Source organism: Castor canadensis, chromosome 4, assembly GCF_047511655.1.
Source record: "Castor canadensis chromosome 4, mCasCan1.hap1v2, whole genome shotgun sequence".
Taxonomy (NCBI): Eukaryota; Metazoa; Chordata; class Mammalia; order Rodentia; family Castoridae; genus Castor; species Castor canadensis.
Window position 1 is genome coordinate 127,423,872 of NC_133389.1, and position 26,950 is coordinate 127,450,821.

Consider the following 26,950-nt stretch of genomic DNA (forward strand, 5'->3'; position numbering starts at 1 on the left):
CAGGACAAAACCTTCACACTTTCCCATGGTGTGAAATGCCCCCTGTATCTGCTGACTGTCCAACTGTGTCTTCAACCTCTTCCCCCTAAACACCCTGAGCTCAAGCTTTACTGAGCATCTTACAGTGCACCTAACAGAAACACTGCCTTCTTGTACTTCATTACCTCTGCATAAGTTGTGGAGATCATGCCTTGCACAATTCTATGTGGAGATATACATAAATGAGAGAAAGTGGAATAAAATGTCTGAGTAATATATAAGCTATAAAATGCCTCTAGAAGGGTAGGACTAGAGGTTAGGGAAGGTAAGACTTTAGCTTTTCTTTTTATAGACTTCCAGAGTATTTGCATTCCTTGCTGTAAGGATATTCTTTTTATAAAACGTTAATACCTGTTACATACTTAATATGTGCTAGGCTTTAAACATGTTAAGTCATATCCACGCATATTCCTCTGGGGTAGGTAGTATTATCAGATATGGAAACTTAGGCACAGGGAACTTGTCCAAGATCAAATATAGTAAATTGTGGAGACAGGATTTGAACCCGAGCAGTATGGCTCTAGGCCCATGTTTTTTGTCTTTTGTTTTTTAAGGCAGGGTCTCACTATTATAGCCCAGAGTGGCCTCGAACTCCGTTGCCCAGGCTGGCCTTGAACTCACAATCGTCTTTACTAAGCCTCCTTAGTGCTGAGATTACAGCTGTGTGCCACCACATCTAGTTAAGTCCATGTTTTTAAGCACTTTTTTATATACTTCCATTTTGGGATGAAAGCAAATGAGAGACAAAGAAAGGCACTGTAAAATGGAAGATCTGTGGCATTTTCTTCCTTTTAAGATAACTAAAATGTGTTTTTTTGTTTTTTGTTTTTTGTTTTTGAGATAGGTCTCACTATGTAGTCCAGGCTGGACTTGAACTCCTGCCTCAGCCTCCCAAGTGCTAGGATTACAGGCATGCACCAACATGCCTGGCTTAAAATGTATGTTATCTTCTATCTCTTGTTGTCAGTCTTCCTTCTTATCCTTCACTTCTTGATATTTACAACTAATAGTTTTTAAACCAGTCATCTCTCTGTTCCACAAACTCTCTTACATAAAATATGTACCATCACCTACACTTTCTAGCATAGTATCTTATGTCTATAAAATCTCCACCTGGACCAATAAATCTAAAATGCATACTCTATGCTGAGTTTCCTTCGTAAACTGAAACACTTATTAACAAAGAGACTAGCTAGGATTATATTTTCTCTTATACCAAAGATCAGCAAACATTTTCCATAAAGGGCTACAGAATATTATAATGATTCAAGTCTGCATTACAGCAGGTAAGCAGTCATAGGTAATACATGAATGAGCATGACTATGTTCCAATAAAATTCTAGACAAGAAATTTAAGTTTCATATAATTTTGTGACTAATTTCAAGAGTCACAGAATACTTGTCTTTCCATTTTTCTTTAATTCTTTAAAACTTTAAAAACCATTCTTAGTTGAAAACCACACAAAAGCAGTAGTGGGGCCTGATGCGGTCTGTGGACATAAGTTTTCAGGTGCCTGATTTCTACTATTAACCCAGCCTCAAGTAGGCCTCCCTTAGTTCACTGTAATGATAGTGCTTGCCTGATACAATGTGGTTAAGTTAAAAATGAATGTGTTTTAAGTTTCCTAGGAAGGGCCTTCCTTCCCATTTTACTTTTTTCTAAACTCTCAGGTCCCAGGAAATTTTAGAATTTAACAAAAGACTATTCTCACAGTAGACTTATAAAGAAAAATTGAATGAATGAATAAATATGAAAGTTCCCCCTATTACAACTATGATTCAAGTGCTTCATGTGACAAATACCTATGAGATTCAGAATAGTTCAAGGAACATCCCTTACACAAAACTCTAGGGATACATTATAAGGGCATGTGACATTTTTTTAAAAATACAGATCATACTTGGTTCTGGGATAGAACTTGTAAAAAATTCTGGCTCGTTTGTTGGTGCTGAACTCTCCTCAAAAGCAGTGCTCCCAGGCTCTACTGGTTTGTGGCTCTGAGACTGGCCAAAGCCTTCATAGTGTCCTGCTTGAGTGGTCCTGTTCATGCACATGAGAGACACCCCTGCTATCAGAATGCTGCAGAACAGTGTCACTGCCGTGGTGATCATCTGCAGGCATTAGAAAAAGATGTTAGGCCACTTTTCACAATCCCATGTTGATAAAAAGTGTCTTAGCACACTTTCTGATGGAAAATACACTGGCATAGCTTTAAATACTCTAGAACAGTGGTTCTTAAATTGGATAAGAATATGTAAGGAATTTAAAGTACTTGTAAAAAAAATAGGGTTTGCTTATAATCATATGTTTTCCAGATGCTTTGTTGTAGAAAAAAGTTTTAACCAAGCCATTAGTTAAGGATACAGTCATTTGTTTCCTTTACAAGTAATCAAAGTGATTACTTACAGACTTTTACTTCTAAGTTTTGCATGTAGTTCAAGCACACTTCAGTCAACAAGAGGCTTTCTTATGGTAGTGAGAGTAAAAATAAATAATTACAGTTAATACTTAACTGTACTAACTACAGGCTCGCACTAATGTAAGTCTTCTATATGTACAATCTTATTTATTGTCACAGACTGAATTAAAATCAAAATCTCAAAAGAGAAAAAAGAGTAAGAAATCAAAATCATTTGGGGAGGTTTTTTAAAAAAAAATACACATTCTTGGTCCTTCCCCTAGAGAATTCAGCAGGTTCCACAGCCCTTCTGCTCTAAGCTATTTAAGCACATTTTAACCCAGATACATTTTGTTCTGAAATTTATACTTTTGATAGAATTAGGAATCAAGAATTTGACATTTACTATTACTGCTAACTTATTAAGTGGCCTTAAATTAACCACTCTTTTCTTCAGGAGAGGAAACATAATTTGTAAGTGTTTTTAAGCAGAATTCATTAAGTTTCAAGCATTTAGAAATCTTCAGCTAAAAATAGACTTAGACATGTCAAATGTTCACCATCTTTTGGGGTATGACAAAGTAATATAGGATCACTACTGTGATATGCAATAGGTTAAAATAGATTTTCAAAGTTAATTTTAATGTAAGTATAGCAAGGCACATTAACAAGCTAAAAAGAGACATTCTCAAGAACAGAACTGCCAATAAACTCTTCCCACCTGCTCTTTTCCATAAAAGAAGGCGGAGTCAATGCTATCTCCATTGTGTTTTCCAGTTATCAAGAGAACACCAACAAGGAGAGCAGGAATTCTATAATAACAAGGGTTATTGGGAGAAGAATGAATATGAACTGTGTATGTATACAGAACATGTAAGCAATAGAAAATTACCAACTTACCCCCAGCCAGATATTATGATGATTCCAACAGGAATTTGTACACTTTCTCGCTTTTTTAAAAGAAACAATGAAATTGCTAGAAGGCCTAAGAACAAGAAATAAAGATTGAGACAGAAGTAATTACTTTTGACATTGACCAGACTTCACTTTAAAAAAAACAAACAAACCAAGCATTGTAGCATATAGTTTTTGCCCAATAATTTCCTCCTTCTAAATAAATGCTTTCCTCAATTTTTGAAGCAAAGTTTTCTGGATTCAAAATCATTTGTTTCTTTTTACTCAAACTGTGTTTCATCCAGGAGGATTTTTTTTTTCAAAAGCTCCAATCATTTTATTCTTTTGACTTAATGTGATTAGAATCTAAGTATAATTGAAAAAAATTTTAACTGTATACAGAACAATTCTAAGAAGACCCTCACTTTGTTGATGCTAAGAAGTATAAGCAATTCTTACACAGGTTATATTTTTAGAAAATGTCTCAAGTGTAGTGTAGTAATGAAAGTTAATACAAACATGGTATGAACTTAATACAAACACAATACCTTATACTCAGTCATTTTTATACGAGTGACATCTAATTTAATAAATTCTACAGAGCTCAAGAATCTTAGAAATTGAGGGCTGGAAGGGAGCTCTGTTTCAAATTAACACCTTCCTTTTATAGATATGGAAATAAGGGTTTGCCCAAATCTTAATAACCAGCAGAGGGCAGAGCTGGTCTAGAAACCCAGCATTCTGACATAAGGTAAATTCTTCAAATCTCAGGGTTTCTCAAACTCAGATTTGTGGACCCCTGGTATTTCTATGTCATATTCTTCAGGATCTGGAAATAAATATAACCGTAAAGAATTTAAAGTCTGGGTTTATTTTTTATGATCTGTGTGCCCACCTTAAAACCAAGTACAGCCTCATGATCTCAGAACTTACATTTGTCTTTGTATTAAGTTTGAGCAAAGTGAAAGCAAAATGATATCACAACAAACAGTCCAAATAAAGGTTCTGTGGTAGTTTGAAGAAAGAGAAATAGTGAGATAACCAGGTCATGACCCTATATATAGAAGTAAAGACAAGCCAAACTAAAAAATCAGGGAAGAGAGTTCTATTTTACATTTCTAGTTGTAATTTACATTAGCAAAAACAAGATCATTTGTCATGTTTATTAACACTGCTAATTAGAACTGGGCTGGTTGCTTTGTTTGAATCCAATCTGTGAATCTGCTTTGCTTTTATAGGTGTGTATAAAGAATTCACACCCAAATTTCAGATTGTACAGATGCAGTAACACTATGCTAGAATTAACACAAATCCACATCCAGGTCCTTGAGAATTATTTTTCTTTACCACTGCTTCTACCTGGATACATTTGTACACTCTATAGTCTCAGGTTTTCAAAGTGCCAGGGAAACAAGTGACTGATCACAAAGGTGTGCCACCTGTTTTACAGTAGCTAGGGCACTCTTTCAAATTCTACTACTTATCATTCTTACCTTGTGAAAAGAACCACATAATATCAGGCAGAATCTAGCCCTGCATCTCTCACTGTGGAAGATGCGAGGCTTCCTGCCTCAAATCTGTTTAATTCTTTCGGCCTGTTTTCCTAATTTGCAAAATGAAGGACTTAAATTAGAGTAACACAACAATTAATTTTTTTGACTAATGCATTTAATGTGAATTTGAAATTGCTAAATTAGCACATGAAACCTGGGACTTCATTGATACAACAAGACTCGGTTGAGCCTGGCACTGGTGGCTCTTGCCTGTAATCCTGGCTACTTGAGAGGCTGCAATAAGGAGGATCAAGGCTCAAGGCCAGCCCGTACAAATATTTTGTGAGACCCCTATCCCCAAAATAACCAGAGCAAAATGAACTGGAGATATGGTTCAAGTGGTAGAGTGCCCGCTTTGCAAGCATGGAACCCCACCCTACAAAAGAAAAAAAAACCCTCGATTGATTGAAGTTTAAAAAATACATCAGTTTTAAGGAAAACAAACAAACAAGTGGCATGCAGACAGGGCAAAAATTGTGAGGCTAGTATGCAAGTAAGTGAATTGAAAATGACTAAACATGCAATTTTAAAATACACTTATGGATCTAAAATTGTCATACTATAATAATCTGAAGGTTATAGGGCACCTTCATTGGGGTCAGGGAATTAGAACAACTTCTTTCTATATTTTTATATGTGTGCTTGAACAAGGTTTTAAAGAGAGTTGGGGCTTTTGATATATTGATCTATTTGCTGTTCTCTTATTCTCATAATAAATTATACCCAAATAAACCTATGTAATTAGAGATCAGGTTGGTCTATCTAGAATTGGAATTATGAGTAAAAGACTTGACATCTCATGAAACTCTTACGCTATGGAAGGTTTACTTGCCTCTAAAAAGCACAAACCATCTTTTTTGCACTGCATTTTTCAGTCTGTAATTCCTCCCACATTGTTGCTTCACTTCAAAAGATTGTTGACTTAGACAGGACCTGCTTTTGATCCTGAATGCATGAAATCAGAGGTCTGGCCTTCACAGACATTTCCTGACAGTCACCTCCTAACCATTCTACAATTTCCCCTTATGTATCATCTAACAGGTTCAAATTTGTGGTGTGAACACAAAGCAGCCAGACAGAATTTTTCACAAACAAACCAGAATGTCTGCATCCAAATAAACATTATACTTCACAATAGCGATATGCTTAAACATTTTGAATATCCTTTTTGGAGCCAGTGGAAATGAGAAACCATCTTTCTCATTGGGTCCTCTTCTATTTCCATGCTCTTTTATTTTCCTACTTTGCTTGTTCTCATATTAGCACTTTTCCCCTCTACTTGACAACTAATATAGTTCCATTTGTTGAGCATCAACCATGTATCAAACAGAAATACCAATACTTTGTTTTATTCTTAAAATAATCCAGTTCAGGTGAAGAAATGGAGGCTCCCAAAGTAATTAATTTATGTAAAGCGAAGCCAGTTTTTCAATTCTGTAAGATTCCAATAGTGAGTTCTGGGACATACCTCTGACCTTTCTCTATCTGCCTTTAGCACTGCCCTCTTGGTGCCTCCCAAGTGGAGCTGGGCTGACAGTGGCCTAGAGCCAAAGACCCTGAGGAAAAGGACCATGTGATTGAAGAGGGCTATGAGCCCAGGCAGAAATAGAGCACGAGGAAACAGAATACAGCTGTGCAGACTGTCTGTTGTGAGGGGGTGCAATGATCTGTGTGAACACCTTGATCCTGTACTTCCAGTAAATCACTGGAAGTAGAAGCCTTCATGGGGGGGAGGGAGAAGGGGAAAGACCTCAGTGTCCATTCATGTCAACTTACCTGTCCACAGGTAGGTGCTATACAGGGAGCTGTACAATAGAACAAACACCAAAATTTGTCCAACAAAATTTTTTTCCTTAACGAAATTCCATATCATCATTCCAGCACAGACAATAGACTAAAGAAAAAATTATTAAAAGACTTTGAAAATAGCTAAGAAAATCATATGATTCAATGCTATCACAGAAAACAGCTATTAAGCCAGTCATACTCATGTAAATTTTATTCACAGAAAATATAATCATTCATTTTAAATTACTGCTGAATAATTATCAACGATTGCATACTAGTTTATACTAAAATTTCAAGCTGTCTGATAATAAACCCTTTTTATACAAAGCCTTTAACAATGAACATAATCATAGAAACTGACAATAACCACATTCTAAATATCAACCTTGTATTTAGTAATAGTTTACATAGAAAATGCTAAACTTTTTCCCATTATGATTTGAGACATGCAAAGATTTGACTAGGAAAATAAGACGGTGAGAGTTCAATTTTTAATGATTCAATTATTTCTATTAAAAATGAATAGTTATTATCAACTGTCATTATTAGCCTCAACTTAAAGACCTATTGCAATATTTAGTGTATTAGGCATAATCAAATTATAATTGATTGTACATGGTAAAACTTGTGATTTTATAACTGGAAAAAAATGTAACAAATTAATTTTCTCCTGTACAGTCCCTGAGAAAAGCAGCCTGTACATAGGTATACTAAATATCTATAGGTATAACCTACCTGAGCAATGAGTAAATTAGTAGTAAGCATATGAGGAAGCTGCTTGTATTTCTTACTCAAAAGAAGAATAGCCAGAGACCAGATCTTGAAGGAAAAGGTACAAAAGTTATTAATGTACCTTAGTCTTTGTAATTCCTTATTAAATAGCACATTGATTAGCATTTTTTAAATTACAGTGTTGGATCAAACCCAGGACCTCATGCATGCTAGGCAAGCACTCGACTACTAAGCTTCACTCCCAGCCCCAAGATTAGTATGTTTAAAGAGTCTTTGTAGCCAGGTACCTGTGGCTCACGTCTGTAATGCTAGCTACTCAGGAGGCAGAGACCAGAAGGGTCTCAGTTGGAAGACATCCCTGGGGTAACAGTTGGGGGGAACCATCACAAAAAAGGGCTGGCAGAGTGGCTCAAGTGGTAAGAGTGCCTGCCTTGCAAGTGTGGGGCCCTAATTCAAGCCCCAGTGCCGCCAAAAATAAATAAAACAAATAAAAAAAGAATAAAACTTCTTTATCCTGGCTCAGAAAGTAATTTCAATGTTTTAAGCCATCTAGCTCCTAAAGGGTATTAAGGCAAATTACTTATCCCAAGTAAAATAAAAAGCATCGAAAGATCCCACAGTTAATTAACTATTTAAAAATTATAGGTGTTTAAGAATTAATGCCTTGCCCAGGGCCATGTTCGAAGCATGCCTACCTTGAGTGGTTAGAGTGGACACTGGATCACAGCCAGTTATTCAGGACTAGAGCTTTGGTGGAGATATAATATACTAGTACAAGTTTTTCTTTTTTGATTTCTACCATACTGGTTTGTGAGGAATCTAAATTCCAGGCTGTCATACTTCACACAATACACACCACCACACCAAAATTAATCTTCTTGCACTGCTCATTTTAAAAACAATTGGATTTCTTTTCTTTTTTCTTATTTTTTTTTTCCAGTACTGGGGACCAAAGGCTAGGCTGTGCCCATGCTGAACCTGAACACACCCTCTACCACAGAACTGGGTTTCTGTTCTACCTACACAAGCGGCCACATAAATCAACTTCCTTCATTAACCCTGCATTGCCAGTAGAAGTCTGTACAGTCTCTCCCCAAACTTCCCTCTTATCAACGGGACAAAGATTTTAAGTATATGTGACAAACATGAGATTTCTTAAAAATTATACTACTCATGCATTTATTTGTTGCCAACATACATATTTATCTCCATTTCATTTAAGATTAAACATTGCCCTTTGTATTTTCATCCAGAATACTGCTTAAATTCAATAGGCAATTTATCTACAAGATACTCTAGTTGTCAAATGCTTAATTATTTCATTTGTGTTAGATGTATCTTACTTGAGAAGTTATCTAAAGGTTCACTAACATTAAATATGTGGCTGAACTTGATCCCAAAGAGCTCTTCTGGTCCCATGATTCTATAACAGCTAGTATGTGTATAGTGATTCATTATTCACAGAATGCTTACCATATTTATCAATCCTTAAATCAATCCATGGAAATAGGTGAAATTACTATCTTTATTTTATAGCTGAGAAAACTGAAGCTTAGAAAGCTTGAAGTAGCTAACTCCACAGAGACACACAGCTCATTTGTGACAGGGCCAGAATTCAAATCAAGCTTTCCTGTAGTTCATAAGAACTAAAATTTTAATCCTTCTCTATTACCAGTTATTCTCAAATTTATTTTGTGGTTTCCATCCAATTTACACTGAAACATACTCACCAATGAGACCAAGCTGATAATACTTATATCAAAACTAACATTCTGGATGGCATATGCCAATGGCTTAGGGTCCATAGTGGGAAAGGTCAGTAACCAGGCAGAAACATACATGATGGGAGCAGACACGAATGTGCTTATTACCATCCCTGAGGTTATCTGCAAAAATGAGATCAAACAGAAGAGTCATGATCCTACTTAAACAATTACCTTAAACTTTAAACATTATACATTCTAAAGTAAAAATGAGCCAGTAAAAACGTTATAGAATCCAGCATACTTTTTGATAACATATTTCCCTTTTCTGAGAGTCCTTAAAAGAGAAAACACAAGTAAGTTCTCTTGGTCTCTGTTCCAGTCTATGCTCAACTATATTTAACATAAGGAACACTAGAAATCCACCACTGCTCATCTTCTGGGTTCTAGAAAGTATACTCTTTTGATGAGCTATTGAATCTATGAACAGTGTCTTGCCATACTATTTCATAAAATATAGGGCAAAAAAAGCAATTTGAAAAGAGGAAAATTACCATACAAACGTTTTACAGATTAAATAATGGAACTGACCTTCATTAAATAATTTAGTTCCTTCATATTACATTTCAAGATCCTTTAATGGTATAAATAGCATGTGCAATACACTCAGACATTGTTAACAATTTGGTGTTAGATATTTAATAATTTGAAGTTAATTGAGTTTAGCTATTTGATGCAGTTGGTTATGTGGTATTTTGCATCTGGGATTGAATTATCAAGAATGAAATAGATTTTTTTCCTAAAAATTTCAAAAATTCCCTTCTGTAAATAAATTTAAAGTTTAAGTATAGAAAAAAGTACTTAAAACTAAAAAAGACTAATAAAAAACATGGATGAATAAAGACCTGATATTAAATATTGTTACATGATGTTACACGATGCCTCCTTATTTACAATGAAGTAGCTTAGAGATATGAAATTCTCATTAAAAATGTTTTCAGTGTTTCAAAAGTTCATTTGTCTATTAACTACAGAAAGAATCAAACTTCAAAATAGTGTATACATACAATCTCTACTTCCATGTTGAACTGTGTTGCAAAGATAGCCACTCCTGGTGCTACAGGAAAGACACCATACAAAAATGCATAATTCGATAGACTTGTATGGTTCACTACACTGTCACCCTTGTCCAATAGTTCCACCATTTCTCTGCACAGAAGTGGCAGCACCAAGCTGAAGAAAGAAGAAATACATAATTCACTTGATAGTAACGCATGCTTGTCCCTAAGTAGGAGATTGCTCTAGTGAACCTGGCATTAAGTTATTCTTCTCCTGCCTAGAAGCTGTATGTATTTGCATGCATATATTCTGTGCATGACTGATTGCTTCTGGGTATATTGTTGAAAGAATTAAGAATTCAGCTGGGAGTCATTTCAAGTGTAACAACATTGTAGAAATACTTCAAGCATCAGGGACTATGAGGAAAACCAGATTTTTTTTAATTCCACAAATATTTTTCTTGTAAAAAATGATGAAAGTTGTGATTATGGCTTTCTTGTTTCCTGTATTGGTTAACTCAAGTGTTAAAAGAAAAAAAAATGGTTTACAATTTGACTAAGAACTTCTTTTAAGAAAATTACTAAACTCTTATTTGGAAAAAAAAAGTTGAACCTTATTTTGATTAGAAATTTAAATGGTTCAGTTAATGATGACAGTGCTGCTCAGTAATAGCCTAAACAGTAGAAAAGTAAGTGTTTTATAATTAGCTTTTCATCTCTGTGAATAGAAAAAGATTTAGCACAGGGAACTGAAACAACTGAGGTGGAGTAGAAAACAAGTGAAACACAGATGTGATGAAGAGCCAATTATTAAGCAAAAATTTCAGGATTCCATAGAAAGAACATAACACCAGTATCTAAGATAGTGGGTTCTCCTTTAAAACCAGCAAGACCAAAGTTGATAACATGGTCACAGTTATCAACTAGATAACTAGAGATCCCTAGAGAAAGACTCTGGGATGAAGTAAAGAATTACTCTTGGTTCTTGTTTTTGTTTTGTTTTGTTTTTTTGATTGGACTGGGGTTTGAACTCAGGGCTTTGTGCTTGCAAAGCAGAAGCTCTACTGTTTGAGCCATACCTCCAGTCCACTTTGCTCTGCTAATTTTGGAGATGGGGTCTCATGAACTATTTGCCCAGGATGGTTTTTAACCTCCCGATCTCAGCCTCCCAAGTAGCTAGGATGAGTAAGCCACCAGTGCCCAGCTATATTTTGTAGTTAAAAAGAATTAAAATTAGTAAGATTCAAAAACTCAGATAAAAGGGTTTTAGCAGTACTATGTATTGAACCCAGGGACTCAAATGCAAGCACTCTAACACTTGGGCCATGCTCCGAGTCCAGAAAAAATACTTCGTTAGAATACTTGTAAGTTGAAGTTGATAATACTTCATTATTGTTGGAACTATATTTATTATAATGGCAATACTAATTAATACTTTGTTTCTGAGGAACATACCAAAGCCATAAATAATTTTCAGAACTTATGTTCATTTTTATTTATTTTAGAAATATAAATACATATCATATTGTACTGTTCTCATGAATTTAACTGCCTATACTATAACCATAGTTAAGTATCAAAGTAAAATTACATCAACTGCACCAGGAAGTATAACTCCAGGGTTGATGAGCCAAGTAAGCTGAGGAACTATTAACTAAGTTGCTAAAAAAAAACCTTTTTATTTGACAAGGTGGAATCAGATGTCTAATGACATTCATATTGACTTGCCTATATTTAGAAAGTTTAGCCAAACTCAGAATTCAGAATATCTTTCCCAAATTTGTGAAAAAATAGTTTACACTAAAAGAATTATTATTCTTACATACTAAAATGTTTTTGACTTTAGGATTTTAGCTGATTTTAAAATCCTACAAAATTCCTTTAAAAACATGATCTAGGGTATGCAGCTCTGTGGTAGAGTATTTGCCTAGCATGTACCCAGCACTGCAAAAATAACAACAAAAAAGTAAATAGATAAGATATGTTTTAACTAGGACATTAGGAGATATTAAGTACATTTCACATAAAAACTAAAAACAAGAAAAAGCAGGAAAAAAAAACCAGCCTATAATCCTCTGATAGTAAAATGCAATAAAATGGAACAAAGAAATGACTTTCCACAATACACCAATATCCCATTTTCCTTTAAATTACAACTATTCTACAAGGAAATGCTAATATTCAAAGGAAACAATAGTTGTAGCCATACTCTAACAATTTGGCTAAACATGACTTTTACAAAGTACAATTTCTAAGTTAAAAATATGTAAAACTTACAGTTTAGCTGTGATGAGAAGAATTAGTACAACAAATGCTGACTTCTTCAGTCTCTTTATTTTTCCTACCATTGTAAGACCAAGATAAAATAGGGCTGATCCAGAAAAAGAATTTGCAAGTCCATCAAGAAAATTTTCCATATATATGGGCACCTTTTTATCAAGAATAAAATTGAAGGCAATACCAATGAAGACCATAAATACTATTGGGTTCTGTAACACACGAAGAAATCCAAGACCCACAATTTTTATTTTGTTTTGAGAAGTATTTTGAGTGTCTTTCGACTTCTGTATTTCACAGAAGATAAACCCTATAGGATTTAGCATCATAAGAGATATTGGTGCCACCAAATAAATGTACTGGAGATATTCTGGGTATGTAGATTGATACAAAGCTTCAACTGCAAAACAAGAATTAACATTAATTTTTAAAAGATTATCACAGAAATATATAAACATATATATAACATTTTTTGTGCTTAATTATACCACATTGCAAATTAATCTAAAAGGTGCTGAATAACCTTTTTGTGAGGCAAATTTTAGTAACAAAAACTGAAAAGGAAGAAAATGTCATTTAGTTTATGAAATGATAATCAACTTTTAAAATTACTGTTAGTCAAACCTAACTAATTTTTACCACCTAGAAGGCTAAGATTAGTTCACAAAAGAAAAATTTTTTAAAGAAACAATTCAAAGTAAAAATCTAGTAACAAACTAAGCACTTAAGTAATAATAGCAACAAGATATTTGTCTGTACCCCTGGAGAGGGCAGTTTCATTGGTGTAGTGAGGCAGAAGTCAGATTACAGAGAACTGAGGAGAGAATAAGGAAAAGGAACTAAAAATAAGCACTGAAGTGATGGGGTCCAGACTATATACAGAAAGACATGGAGGTGGGAGGTAGCTTACAGAAAGTAGACAAGTCAGAGGCCCCTCTGAAGTCCAAGAATTCAGTGCAGTTGGAAGTTAAGGAGTTTGGAATAAGTCAGTGAGCTACTGAACTTTTTATTTTTCCAGGATGGAGCCATGTGAATTGGTAGCTGAAAGGGAATAAAGACAATGGAGAGGAAGAACCCAAAGAACTGAGCAGACAGAGATAGCCAATTCTAGAGGATGCTCAAGTTAAACAAGAGAATGACTAAACTTGGGATAAAGAAGACAACAGAGTTGGTCACCCATGGCTCACATCTGTAATCCTAGCTACTCAGGAGGCAGAGATCAGGAGGACTACAGTAGATACAGTTCGTAGACGGTATCTCAAAAAAACCCTACACAAAACAGGGCTGGCAGAGTGGCTCAAGCAGTAAGAGTGCCTATCTAGAAAGTGTGAGGCCCTGAGTTCAAACTCCTGTGCCACAAAAAACCCCAAAAAACAAAAACAACAACAAAACAGAGCCAGACATTAACACCTGTAATGAATGAAGGGGGAATGTCTAGAATGAGGTCAAAAGATACCAGCAATGAGGATGAGTGAATTAGACAGACAGCATGAACTTCAAAATAGCTGTGAACAGTGGAACAAGATAACTAGGAGGATGAGGATGTAGTCTTATCTACTTTTGCGGATGTGGTATGTAGGCTATGGGAAAATAAAAAGACTCCATTTGAAAAAGAGGAAAAGGGAAAACCAATGAAGATGCTACAGAAATAGATCTAGAAAATTAGACCTAAGAAATATTTGGGAGAGGAAAAAGTGGAGTCACAAAAATGTAGATCTAATGCAAATTCAACTACCTTCTTGAGAAAACAAAAGCTTCAATCGTTTCTCAGATAGCATGCCTCCAAGTACAAATGAATTGCTTCATCTCTTGTTCATTGGAAAATGGCAATGTGTAAGAAAGAAAGAAGTCTGGCTGTGTTAGATTTACAACAAACGGTACAAAGTACATATGCTATATTTTGTGGGTGATTTAAGGGACTGTTCAATGATTTGAGGGTCCACGATGACTTCAGAACCTAACTACTGTGGAAGATGTGTTTCCTTGGAGGGAGGCAAGTAGGTTAGATTAGACTTCTAGCAGTTTCCTTGAGGAGGAGAGGGTTAGTGGTCTGGTTTAGGGTTGATCAGGGCAACTTACAGCTGGGGAATAAACAACTTTATCTCTAGGCACTTTTTTTTGGACATGGGTCCCGAAATACTCGATCTAAAGCATACAAAAGCTGATTCATAACTGATTCAAAGTTGAAAAAGAAAGATAAAAAGTGAACTGCCAGAATCACTCAAGAAGAGGCACAATATGTGAAAAATATAAGTATTAAGTTTCTCAATTTACAGGAAGAGAAAGTGACATAAGTAGGAAACTATATATGTTTACTTAGGATGCATAATATCAGTTAATGTCATGCACATGACCTGTTAAGGTTGTGTAACTAGATTATATAACCTTTAGAAGTTCACCTTGATCTTATTAGCTAAAACCTACTTTTTATAGAATTCAATCCTTTTTCAGCTAAGCACATACAGAGGTCTATCATATCACCAAAATGAAGCAGAAGTTAAAACATATTTGACTATATAACATTTCATAAATTCTTTTAACTGATTTCTAAATTAAGATATGCTAGCTTTATAACTCATACTGGTTTTCTCATATTTTATAAAGTTTCATTTGTTTGAGTAAAAAGCAGCACTTTTTCCTAGATAGCTACACTTCTGATTAGATATTCCATCTCTAAGAGAAAGCTGTCCATACCTGCCCACCACTCAATGTTTAGAGTATATATTTTGGAAATGTCTTGTGTTTTCAGTCCCATTACAAGACTTTTTCCTAAGTGGTCACAATACAATGCAAAGGTGTTTCCTTTGACAACTTAGAGCTATAGTTCTGTGGTCTACTCAAGCCCCTTGTATTAATGCCCTTTCCAGAAATTCACTTTCCTGGCACTTTAGTAACCACTACCACATAATGATGCTGACTTTTTAAAGAGCTTAATGCAAATCTGAGCAAGTTTTTATTACTTGTGTCTGGCCAATCATTAAATGCAGTAGCCCCCCCCACCCCCCCTTATCCTTGGTTCTGCTTCCCATAAGTTCAGTTACCCAATGTCAACAAGAAAGGTGAGTGAGATATTTTGAGAGAAAGGGAGAGAGACCACATTCACATAACTTTTACTGAAGTTTGTTGTTATGATGGTTCTATTTCATTATTAATTATTGTTAATCTCTTACTCTGCCTAATTTATAAGTTAAAACTTTACCTCAGGTACGTATTTATGTATAGGACAAAGCAGTATATATAGAGTTCAATACTATCCACTGGGGGTTGGAGCATATTCCTGACAGAGAAAGGGACCCCTATACTTTATTCTTTTGCAGTATCTTCTCTATTTTCTCCTCTTGATTCCTACCACTAGTCTTAAAATTAGATTACACTACAATTCCAGATATTCAGGAGTCAAAGATTGGGAGGATCACAATTCAAGGCCAGCCCCAGCAAAAAACTAGCCAGACCCCATCTCAAGCTGGGCATGGTGGTACACACCTACCATCCACTACACAGGAGGCGTAAATAAGAGGATCAAGGTCCAGGCTGATCAGGGAAGAAAATCAAACTTTATTCAAAATATAAAGAAAAAAGGGACAGGGCATGGCTTTTGTGGTAGAGCACACAAAGACTTGCATTCAAACTCCAGTGCTGCAAAAAATCAAAATCTTTCAAGCTAATATTTTCCTAGAGTTATCACCACCCACGGGAATGGTTATAAAACCTTTTTCTTGACATGCACAGCCCAGTCTCCACAATTGGGTCTCATATCTTACTACTCCTTAATGCAAAGACTCCATCTGCGAGTTTAATATCATAGTTACATCAGACAAACACCACGTTCATAATTACTGGGTCTACATGCTGATCTTAACATCACTTTCTTAATTCTTTTCTTTCTTACCTGAAACTTGCCTATTTAAGGCCAATCTCTCATAATACTTGCTCTCCCAGGTCTTTGATCTATGCCATTAATCTCCCTTTCCCTGGAATGCTAGGATACTTTGTTTCATATTAATGTAACCTGGACAAATTCTAAGCTCCTTGAAGGCATAATTTTATAACCTATAGTCTCCAGCACAGTGCTGAGCAAATCTGAAAATACTTGCTGAATGCAATTAACTAACACATCAATGAATGCTGAAGTTTCAGACATAGTAAAAGTATACTTTGTGACACACAGCTGTTTATGTCTAATTGTCATCACTTAATCAATTTCTTTTTAGATTAATTTTTACCTTTTTTGCTATAAAATTAATAATTTACTTTTAATCGGTCAATAAAATGATATATTTTGTGTACATGTTTTGAAATGTATACATTGTGGAATGGCTAAATCAAGGTCACCAATATATAAATCTCCTCATGTATTTATCATTTTTTGTGATGAGAACACTTATAATCTACACTTCTAGCAATTTTCGAGAATACATTATTATTATTAACTGTAGTCACCAAATTGTACAATAGAGCTCTTGAACTTAGTCCTCCTAACAGAATTTTTTTTTAACTGTTTATGCATTCTAAGTATTTATAAAGTAGGTTACAATTGGGGCCTTTTATCTCAGCAAGTACACAAAGGCAAAAGAAGTGTAGTCTAGTGGGAGAGCAAATAATTGTGATTAAATAAATACTTGTTAAATTACCAGAAGAATGGGGCTCAACATGGGAATTTCAGACTATTTCTTCCATTTATTTGCATAATTACTTAACATTACATCCTTATCTACAAACTGTAGGTGCTTTTTTGTTATCAATGTGAAGATAGTTTTTCAAATCTGAAAAGAAAATACCATAGGACTACAGTGACAGTAACTAAAATTAGATTTATAATCATATCAACAATTAAGTTGTAATTAATTAATGATTATAAATAAGGCTCTTGGAGGAAGGGGGGGCATCCCATTATGAGGAATTATTATTTGGTTTTGGAGGGCTAAGAGAAAAAATTAGCCACCCACTGTGGCTCCTATTTTGATTCCTGCAGGGTTTCAATCTCTAGCAAGTAACACAAAGACCCCGACAAGATCAATCTATTATTAATGGCATATAGTTAAATGCTTCATTTCCCTTCTGTTTACAGCTTAGACCAGAGTATAATTATGATCAGTCAGGGTACTTATGCTATCAGCATTGCTTGAAGAATAAATTATAGGACTTAACTAAGCCCTATTAGTATCTTTTAATGACAGAGGCAGGGAACCATTTGGATTTGGTGAAATCAACATTTCACCTTGGTACATTCTTGATTTTCTTCTCACACTTGAATTTTTTAAAGTACCTTTGAAAAGAATCAGTCTAAAAAAAAAACAGTGAGAGTTCTTTTCAGTCTATAATAATGCACTATTCTGTCACTAAAGATAAATCATTTAAATGTAATTTTATAGACCATTGTAATGATCACAGTATATAGGGAAGGGACATATGACTCTCCCTTTTTTTGGGGGGTGGCTCTGGGGTTTGAACTCAGGGCCTCACACTTGCTAGGGAGGCGCTCTGCCACTTGAGCCACTCCACCAGCCCTTGTCCTTTTACTTCATTCATTAACTTTTCTGCTTTCTCCTTGACAGCATTTCCCATCACCTGCAAATTGGATAGATGTGGAACAAATGCAGTTTTTTATTTAATTTAAATTTAAATTTTTGAGTACTAGGGATTAAATCCAGGGTCTTGAGTATGCTGGTAAGTGCTCTACCACTTAGATATAGTCTTAAAAAAGACATTTCTTATAACCCACAAATGATGCTCCTCTCTGAGCAAGACAGTGGGAATTCCTGGGAGAGGCTATAAAACAAACAGAAAGATTTTCTCTCTGGAGACAGTCTTCTCTGTTCATCCTGCACAAGGCCAGAGACAAATGGACACAGGCAGCAAGAATAAATAACCTCATCGCAGTGCAGACACATGGCTATTCAGCTCTGTACCACACCATACCTTCCTATTTGCAGGCTTCTGAGAAAGCTGTCTATATTACTATTTCTAAGGTTATGGTCTACAGCCTGGTGTTACAAGCATTATTATTATTTGTGAGTAAAAACAACCAACAAAAATTGCACTTCAAAATTGACAAACATACTTATCAGGGAAATTTGGAGTAGCATACTGTTAGGAACATGATTATTCCCAGGTTAACTGATATAATGTGGAACATAAGAAAAACAGTGATAAAAATGGCTGATTATATTTTTTATTTGAAGCTTCTGTCTTGATATGAAAATTGATTAACTCACTTAATAGGTCTTTTCCCACTAATTTTATGGAACATTTTTGGAATACTTCAAGAACAAAAAAATTTTTTTTGGTGGTACTAGGTTTTGAACCTCAGGGCCTCACCCTTGCTAGGCAAGACACTCTACAACTTGAACCATGCCCTAACCTTGGTACAATTTTTTTTATTCTGTTGAAACTAATGTATAAGTTTCATTATACATTATACCCAGGGCTGGCTGGGTCTTCCAAGACAGACTTGGCATGTTATGTAACTGTTGCATAAGAGAGCACCCAGGATTTAGAGCCAGAAAACCTACGTTTGAATTGCCATCACCTGTTAGCTGTGTGATCTGGAATAAAACAATTAATCTCTGTAAGCCTGTCTCCTTACTTGAAAATGAGAATATCTTTCCTATTGAAACGAGGTAAATCTAAGAAGGAATTCTGTAAACTATAAAGTTACAAATGTTAGTTCTTTTTAGTTACGAATTTACTAACCTATGAGAGCATGAAACTATATACTTCTAGTTCATGTCTAAAGCAAGATATTTATTACATGCCTAACACTATGGTACTGAACCACATTCAGCCCTTGCACTACAAATAATCGACCAATCTACATTATTAATTCTCCTGAGGAAATGGACAACCACATTAACTCCTTGCTCTTCTACTTCCAAAAATCTTTATTTCATTTTAAAGTTTAGTAACCTTAAAGGAACACCTATCTAGTTTCTTACTATTTATAGCTCAGTTACCTAAGAGCCTAGTTTTTCCTCCTTCTTAAGCCTCATAGTTATTTAATTTCTTTGGTATTTTTCTATTTCTGGTAGACAAGATGGAGGAAGGTCAAAGGTAGAGAAAGTTGAAAGTATAGTTCACTAGAATCTTTTCAGAGCCAGTGCTGAAATAAGTTGGGAGCATGAGGAGAGGATAAAACAACTGGATAAGAAAATTGAAAGTTAATGGGAGATTTTAATTGTATACTTTAAATCTCTGCTTAGAAGAGACTTATCATTACAGAGGCCTTAACTGACCACCCTACCTCACATAGCATCTCCTCATTCCTGTGCATCTATACTACCTATTTGCTTTTACGGTAAACCATCTGATAGGATTTTAATTTTATTATTTATTTTCCTATTAAAATGTAAATTCAATATAGGCAAGAACTTTGTTCACAGTAGCTGGCTCAGTTACTGGTATATAACAACTGCCTGCGAGTGAATGAATGAATGAATATATCCATAATAGCTGGGTCTTCACATTATGATACATGACCAAAGTAACATAACTTTAATTTAAAAATATAAAAAAGTAGTTACAAAGTATACACTTTCTTGGTGGCAGAGTGTTCTGAAAAGTAGAATATGTTTCCTTTCGAGACATACCTACATCCCAAGTCAGTCATTGTTTTATCAGGGAAACACAGACATAGAAACATAAAATTAGGCTGCTTAAACAGCTGGAAAGGTAAACTGTCCTCACCTTTTTGTTCTTTCTCTCTCTTTTTTTTTTTTTTTTTGGCAGTACTGGGGCTTGAACTCAAGGCCTACACCTTGAGCCATTTCTGCCAGCCCTTTCTTGGGAAGGGTTTTTTTCGAGATAGGGTCTCTATTTTTGCTTGGGGTGACTTTGAACAGCGATCCTCCAACCATTTTGTTCTTAAACAAGAATTTAACTTCCAACAAAATATACGGACATTTTGAATAATAAGCTCTTTAGCAAGTTTTAGTGTAAAGTAATATATATTCTAGATGATAAGAAAAGCAACAGAGAGGACTATCACTTATAAATTTCCATTGCTAAAATTTAATAATGGTTATTTTTATACAGACATAAGTCTATGTTTTTATGTAATTTAAATCAGAATCTGATCTCATCTGGAAATTAAATTTCTTTGATTTGTGACTATTGAGAAGAAATAGAATACTATTGGAGAGACTATTTACAAAGGTTATTAGAACATGACCATTTAGTTTAGGTGGATAGTTAAAGGAGCCTTAAACTCTGAAGTTGCAGAAAAAATGTAATCCATACCATTTAAGACATTTAAGGAAAAAAAACCCAATTTCTTAGATACAAGAATAAGAAGCTGTCATTAGACAAATGTCTAGATAAATTAAAAGATATTTGTTACTTTATAAAACACTTGAATTTTGTAAAAACACGAAAAATAAAAAATAACTTACCTATAGGGTATCCCAATGCAAAGTCATTACTTTGTGTAGCAAAAATAGGGAATAGTCCAGCTTTGCTAAATCGACTATTAGGATTGGCAACCAATAAGGTTAAAATACATACAATACAAAATACAGAAGCTTTGCCAATTAAGATGCTATATAGGAAAGCCCAATCCACATTGGAAAAATTAAGTACCACCATGTTTTTGAATAATAAAGCTGGAAGGGCGAATCTGGAAACAAAATTTCCCAGTCCTTTGGCCTGTGTTGATGTTATGACATGGGACCTTCCTGCTATATAGCCACAAAGGACTATGCCAAAGCATTCTAGTAAGGCTGGGAAAAGCCTTGTTACGGACATTGAAGGTGAGTCATTAGTAGAATTAAATCCATGTGATACTGTTGTAGACAAATTCTTGGTCATATTGACTGTAACAGTTGAGTTCTGTATAAGTAAATTAGGAAAATAATCCATTTTCTCTCACCCTCCAACTCCAACCAGATCTCTGGAAAGAAAAGAAGATTCAGTGTGACAATCAATAAAAAGAGTTCTAGCTGAAATGAAGCACTACAAACCTACACTTACTACATATTAAATGGTTAAATAAATACACATACAATGGAAATATACAATGGGAAAAAGTGGGGGTTGCTAACAATAACTTCTTTACACTTAAAGGCAGTAAATATTGAAAGTTATGGTGCTATTCTATATTTAGTGTCAGACATGAGTAAAATAAGATCCCCAAATATCACAGTTGCAGTGATGCTCTGTGGTTCCCTCAAGCAATCCCCAATGAGCTCCATCTGCTGGATTAGAGCAGGGGGCCCACAGTCTCTGCTAAGCATCCACTTGCATCCAGATTCTCTGGAAATTTCAGAAGTTCTCAGGGCTATGTGGAAGAGTCACAGTGAAACCAAAGGGCCCCTTCCAGCCTGTAATCATGCTGGAATCTAAGGAAGAATATAGTACAGCATCACTTATCAACTTTGAACCGGTAACTTTTAGCTTTTCTATGCCTAACCTTCCTACCTCATAGAAACGTGATTATTCAAGTGAAGTCCTCACATCTGGTACACAGTAATCACTAACCAAAGCTAAATACAACTTTTGGTAGAATGTGAGAGAGCCATAAAAGAAACAAATGATGGTATTCTACCAACCTACTCTCAGTTCCTTTTTTTTTTTTCCAGCACATATACTCGCCCCACAGTTCCTTTGTGCAACATGTATGTGCAGTTCACTCCAAAGTGTTTTCTACCCACCCATTTGCCACTCTCCACATAATTAATACCTACTCCTCCAAACTCAAACCCTTATCAGGTAAGGGTTCTGTAGCCCAATAGTTAGGTCATGATTCTTTCTCATATAGAATCATGATCCTTACCACTTTTCTCCATTTGCAATTTTACTATGAATTAGAGTGACTATCTCTTTCACCAGACTTTAAATGTCACAGAAGCAAAGAAAAAGGTTTTCCTAATAAATCACTAAAATGATAGTTTGCACTTCAGTAAACCTTCAACCTTTTCATGGATCTATGTTCTCTTTCAGACATTACTTAGCTCATGGATCAACAATTTTTTTCTGAATAACAAAATTTTTCACTATAGCAACAGGCTCAAGAACACAGAATGTGTCCTAAAATGTTCTAAAGATGTCCATAAAATGTTAAAGAACACAAAATATGTGGTGAAATGTTCTAAAGAGGTTCAGAAAATACTAATGCAAAGAACAAATTCTATATGCTAGTAAGACAATAACTATCAGGTTCTCATTTGGCCAAGACACAGTGACCATGAGGATGAAACTAATCAGCTTTTATTAGTAACTTGAAATTAATATGATGACAATTACCAATTTCAGAGTGATTATTCTGAGTTTATCATCTAAAGTGGCTTTATATAAGGTAGGCAGTAAAAAAGCTCTGCTTGCTGAAATGTACAATGCCCGGGTTAAGCTCTCAAACGCCCACATCACATTAAAAAAGACTCAAATGGCAGGCCAAAGAGCACCAACCAAACCATTGAAAAACATTATATTTAATCTGGATTTGGGTGAATATTTTTCTACCAGGATTAGATAGGAGTGGTCAATACAAACAAAACCTACAATGTTCACATACTTGCAGTTTACCAAATAAGCATCAAATTATATCCTGGGAAAGCTATTGGTTGTTACAGATACCCAGACTTGAAGGATCTAGTAAACAAATACAGGCAGGTGTTAGGCATTCCCAGCCCTTCAGTGATGGGTGCTTGAAAAGGTAGTGGTAAAGAAGGTGCTAAACTAGTCTAGCCTTTTGCTGTTTTTCAAAAGTTCCCAACATTTCTTTACATAAAGTATAACTCACGATGCCCATAACCCCTTAGTTGGACTGCACAAGCCTAACAATGCAGTCCAATGGGCTTTTTTTTTTTTTTTTTTAGCTAACAGTTTTAACTAAACTAGCAATAATTCGGTAAGAGAGTTTAACAGATTCTGGACCTTAGAGCTCATCAACTCCTTGGGTTAGTTACTCTGCCTCTCTAAAATGAGCTTAAAAACCTTCTTAGAGGGATATTGTGTAGAAAGGTATTTTAGGCACAGTATACCACAAAGTAGGCCTTCAAGAAATTGTAGCAATTACTATTAGAAGCTGTAGTCCTAATGATAAGAATGGTAACAAAGCAAGTAAGATTCATTGTTCTATGATAGTTCTTCAAACATACTTGGTATTAAAGATCCCCAACTAAAAATACAGGGACAAGATGTGCCAGAAAGTTACCAGTTTCTGTTTTATAACAACCAATTAAAAGAAGTTGAATTTAGCTAATTGGTTGCTGACAGAGAAGGGAGAGCTCTTAATTTTTCTCAAGGTGATGGTCAAATAGGTATAGCACTGTCCAGGTTTAACTTTCAATGAATTGAGAATTAAGAGAAACTGGGGTTTGAACTCAGGGCTTCATGCTTACTAAGCAGGCACTCTACCACTTGAGAAACTTTTAAAAATAATCTGTCCTTTCTCCTGGTTTCTTTTAATGTTTTCCAGTACTATAAAAGCAGCACCTGCTGAGGGAAAGCCAAAATAATAAAATTACATCTAAAGCATTATCCTATTTTGAATGCAAAGAAAATATGCACATTACAGCATATTTTCAAATGAACAGGAACCACAGCAAAGGAAGTTTTTAAAAATTACATCCAGTCTTTTCATCTATAAAAACAAGGCTTGTTGCAGAACAAACAAGTTGACCTGTCATAGTAAAAGGCAGTTCATTGGGTCATGATGTATAGGAACCCTCTGACCACTTCATATTTGGCTTATAAAACCTCAACAAACCAATGAAATAGTAAACAACTACTATTATTAAGTGGAAGTGGGGGGTGTTAACATTAAAGAGAAAGCATTAAAATTCTATGCTGTCCATTTCTCAAACACCCAATATCCCTTAATCCTATGGGAAAAGCCTAAAACAGTGTGGCACTATTAAAGCACTCTGCAACATCAACAGTCACACCATTCATCCACTCCCACTTACTCGAAAGGGACCGAATGTCCTTCCTAGAGACCTATGGCGGAGAGCGCTGAGCACTGCCTTCTCCCTAGTCTACAGCGACCAGACTTTGGCCCTCCAAGATAAGGAGTGTGGGGAGCCCCTAATCAAATGGCCTCCTGAGAGCAGTTGTCACTTAACGCATGGAAGGTTACAGTGTTAAGTGCAAAGGCAGCCTGGACACGGGAGTCACACATATGGCAACTAACATGCTCCGAAAGGGCTAAGGGAGAAAATTTGGCGCACCGCTCCAGAAGCTCTCGGAAGCGGCAGATACTTGAGGCCCCCCTCGGGATAAAGTGGAGAGTCCCAGGATGACAGGGTGGGCGCACGTGCAGCGAGGCGTCACTGCGATGGCAGTTCTGGATAGGGAGGGGACAAGTCTCCCCTTCTGCGCAAGCCTTCCCCGGGGGGTCCAGCCCGTCCCAGACAGCGGGTGCAGAGGGCCAGGCGCTGTCCACCTGCTCAGACCCCAGGGCGGGGGTGGAAGCATAGGGTGGCCTCAAGGCCAAGTAAGGACCCCGCAAGTCGTGGTGCCGGAGGCCCATCTTACCTGCTACATCTGCAGCCCCGGAGCCGCCAGTAAAAGAGAGAGGGTGCTCTGAGGGCCAAGCAGCGGGGAAATCACCGTCATCTCCCGCCCCCAGCACTCTTGGCGGAGCGCAGAGGGTGCCGCCCGCAGCAGCTCCGGCACGTTCCGAGAACGCGAGCGGGGGTAAACCGCTGCGGCCCTGTCAGCTCCGCCCCGCACCGGCACCGGCACCGGCCCCCCGGCCCCGCCTCCGCCATCAGATCCAGCCCCTGGCCTCCGGGTTTGAGCTACACGGTCCCCGCCCACCCTTAGGCCCCGCCCCCAACCACGAGCCGCTCAAACCCTGCCGGGCCCTCAGGCCGCGTTCCGGGCCTGGAGGCCCTCCCATCCAGTTCCTTCCCCGCCCTTAGGCTCCGCCCTCCACCTCAAGCAGCTCAGCCCCGCCCCAGCCTGCAGACACTCCCCGTCCAGCCCCTTCCCCGCCCTCAGGCCCCGCCCCCAACCTCGAGGGGCATAGGCCCCGCCCCGCTCTCAGGCCCCGCCCCTGGCCTACAGACACTCCCCGTCCAGCCCCTTCCCCGCCCTCAGGCCCCGCCCCCGGCCTGGAACCTCCGTGCTGATCCGCCTTCGAGTCCCCGCCCCGCCGGCCACAAACAGCCCAGAAGCGATCCTCATGTTGCAGGACTTCCGGCCCTCGGCTGGCACAAGATGGCCGCCTGTTTGGAGGATTTCCAGTCTTGCTATCCGCTGCCTCGGCTCAGATGCAGAGCTCTCTCATCCTTCTGGTTAACCTCATCCAGTTCCTCTGTTGGTTAGGCTCGTCTTTTTCATAGGATAGCAAGGACTTAGACTCGGACCTGGGTCGAAATCCTGCCTCCTACCTTTCCCAACGCAGTTGACCTTGACCTTCCTAAACCAAAGATTAAAATGTCAAGCTTTAGCCCTGTGCCTGATTTAGAATAAGAGCTTTGTCGGTGGCTGCTTGTATTTCTGTTGTGGGGGAAGCCGTGGGTATATGCCCTCAGTTTTCTGAGAGGAGTCTGCTTGTATTGGTGGAAAACTTCAGAAGTGAAGGTGCCCCAAATGCAGCGCTCCACTTCGAAAATTGAAAAAGCTCTGTAATTGAATTAGCTTTTTGGAATCAAAATTATTTCGAGTTTAAATATTTATAACCCACTCCCACTTAATATCTCCATAAGAATTTATTTTTTAAATCTTGCTTCACATCTTTATGTCTAGCAACTTTACATTATCTTCTTAATCTCTCAGCATTTTCAGTGCAAAGTTGAAAAACTAGATTACTAAGAAAAATCACAGTAAGCTAAGGGTAGGTTAAAGGTGAAAGAAAAGGCTTGTGTCCTTTTTTTTTTGTGTTCACTTCTTTTTTGTTCCTTCTTTGTCATCTTCAGTTTTAACTGCTTTGTTTTCATTGACCCTGTCTACTTAAAAAAATCTTATTAATAGTTCAGTTATCTCAAGGCTAATGGATTTCTGTTCTGAAAGTATGAAGATTAATTCAAGTAAATACTTAAGATTTGACTATTAAAGACTACTGAAAGATAGACCTAGGCATATAAGGTAGAGTCAACCTATAGGAGATTACTGAGTTTAATCTTAGATTTTGAACCTTATCCTTTATTTATTTGTTTATTTTTGGTGGGACTGGGGTTTGAAATCAGAGCTTTGCATTTGCAAAGTGGGCACCCTAGTGCTTGAGTGACACCTCCAGTCCTGAACCTTATCCTTTGACCACAATAAAACCATTATATTTTTTCCCCCATAGGAACACATCATAATGATCACAGTATTTTTGAATGTGTCATCTGGAAGCTTTCCCAGGATTAGTTAAAAAAAATTGAAAGCAAGAAAAACCATATGGTGACTTTGGGAAGAACCAAGTCATAAGGAAATGAAGACCTACTCTGGAGTGATAGCAGTGAAAATAATGGAATGGACTTTTATTACACAGCAACTGATAAATTCAGTTACTGATAAGGCTAATGGAGAAGGAGGAGTTAATAAGTCTATATATGTTCTCATCCCTTACAGTAATGAAAAGA

At 36.7% G+C, this 26,950-nt stretch overlaps 1 protein-coding gene across 3 annotated transcripts in view; it reads right to left on the reverse strand.

The window, feature by feature from the left end:
• The window catches only part of Gpr155 (G protein-coupled receptor 155), a 55,559-nt gene extending 30,424 nt beyond the window's left edge, over nt 1–25,135 (reverse strand). For all 3 annotated transcript variants that reach the window (XM_020168882.2, XM_020168879.2, XM_020168883.2), the window contains exons 1-10: nt 24,912–25,135; nt 20,831–21,327; nt 12,444–12,843; nt 10,176–10,341; nt 9,136–9,291; nt 7,409–7,492; nt 6,662–6,779; nt 3,339–3,423; nt 3,160–3,250; nt 1,941–2,151 (exon numbers count right to left, since the gene is read on the reverse strand). In XM_020168882.2, the coding sequence (XP_020024471.1) occupies nt 1,941–2,151; nt 3,160–3,250; nt 3,339–3,423; nt 6,662–6,779; nt 7,409–7,492; nt 9,136–9,291; nt 10,176–10,341; nt 12,444–12,843; nt 20,831–21,296 (1,777 nt within the window). In that variant the 5' untranslated portion in view covers nt 21,297–21,327; nt 24,912–25,135. The remainder of the gene's footprint in view (nt 1–1,940; nt 2,152–3,159; nt 3,251–3,338; nt 3,424–6,661; nt 6,780–7,408; nt 7,493–9,135; nt 9,292–10,175; nt 10,342–12,443; nt 12,844–20,830; nt 21,328–24,911) is intronic.
• Nucleotides 25,136–26,950: the final 1,815 nt, after the last annotated feature.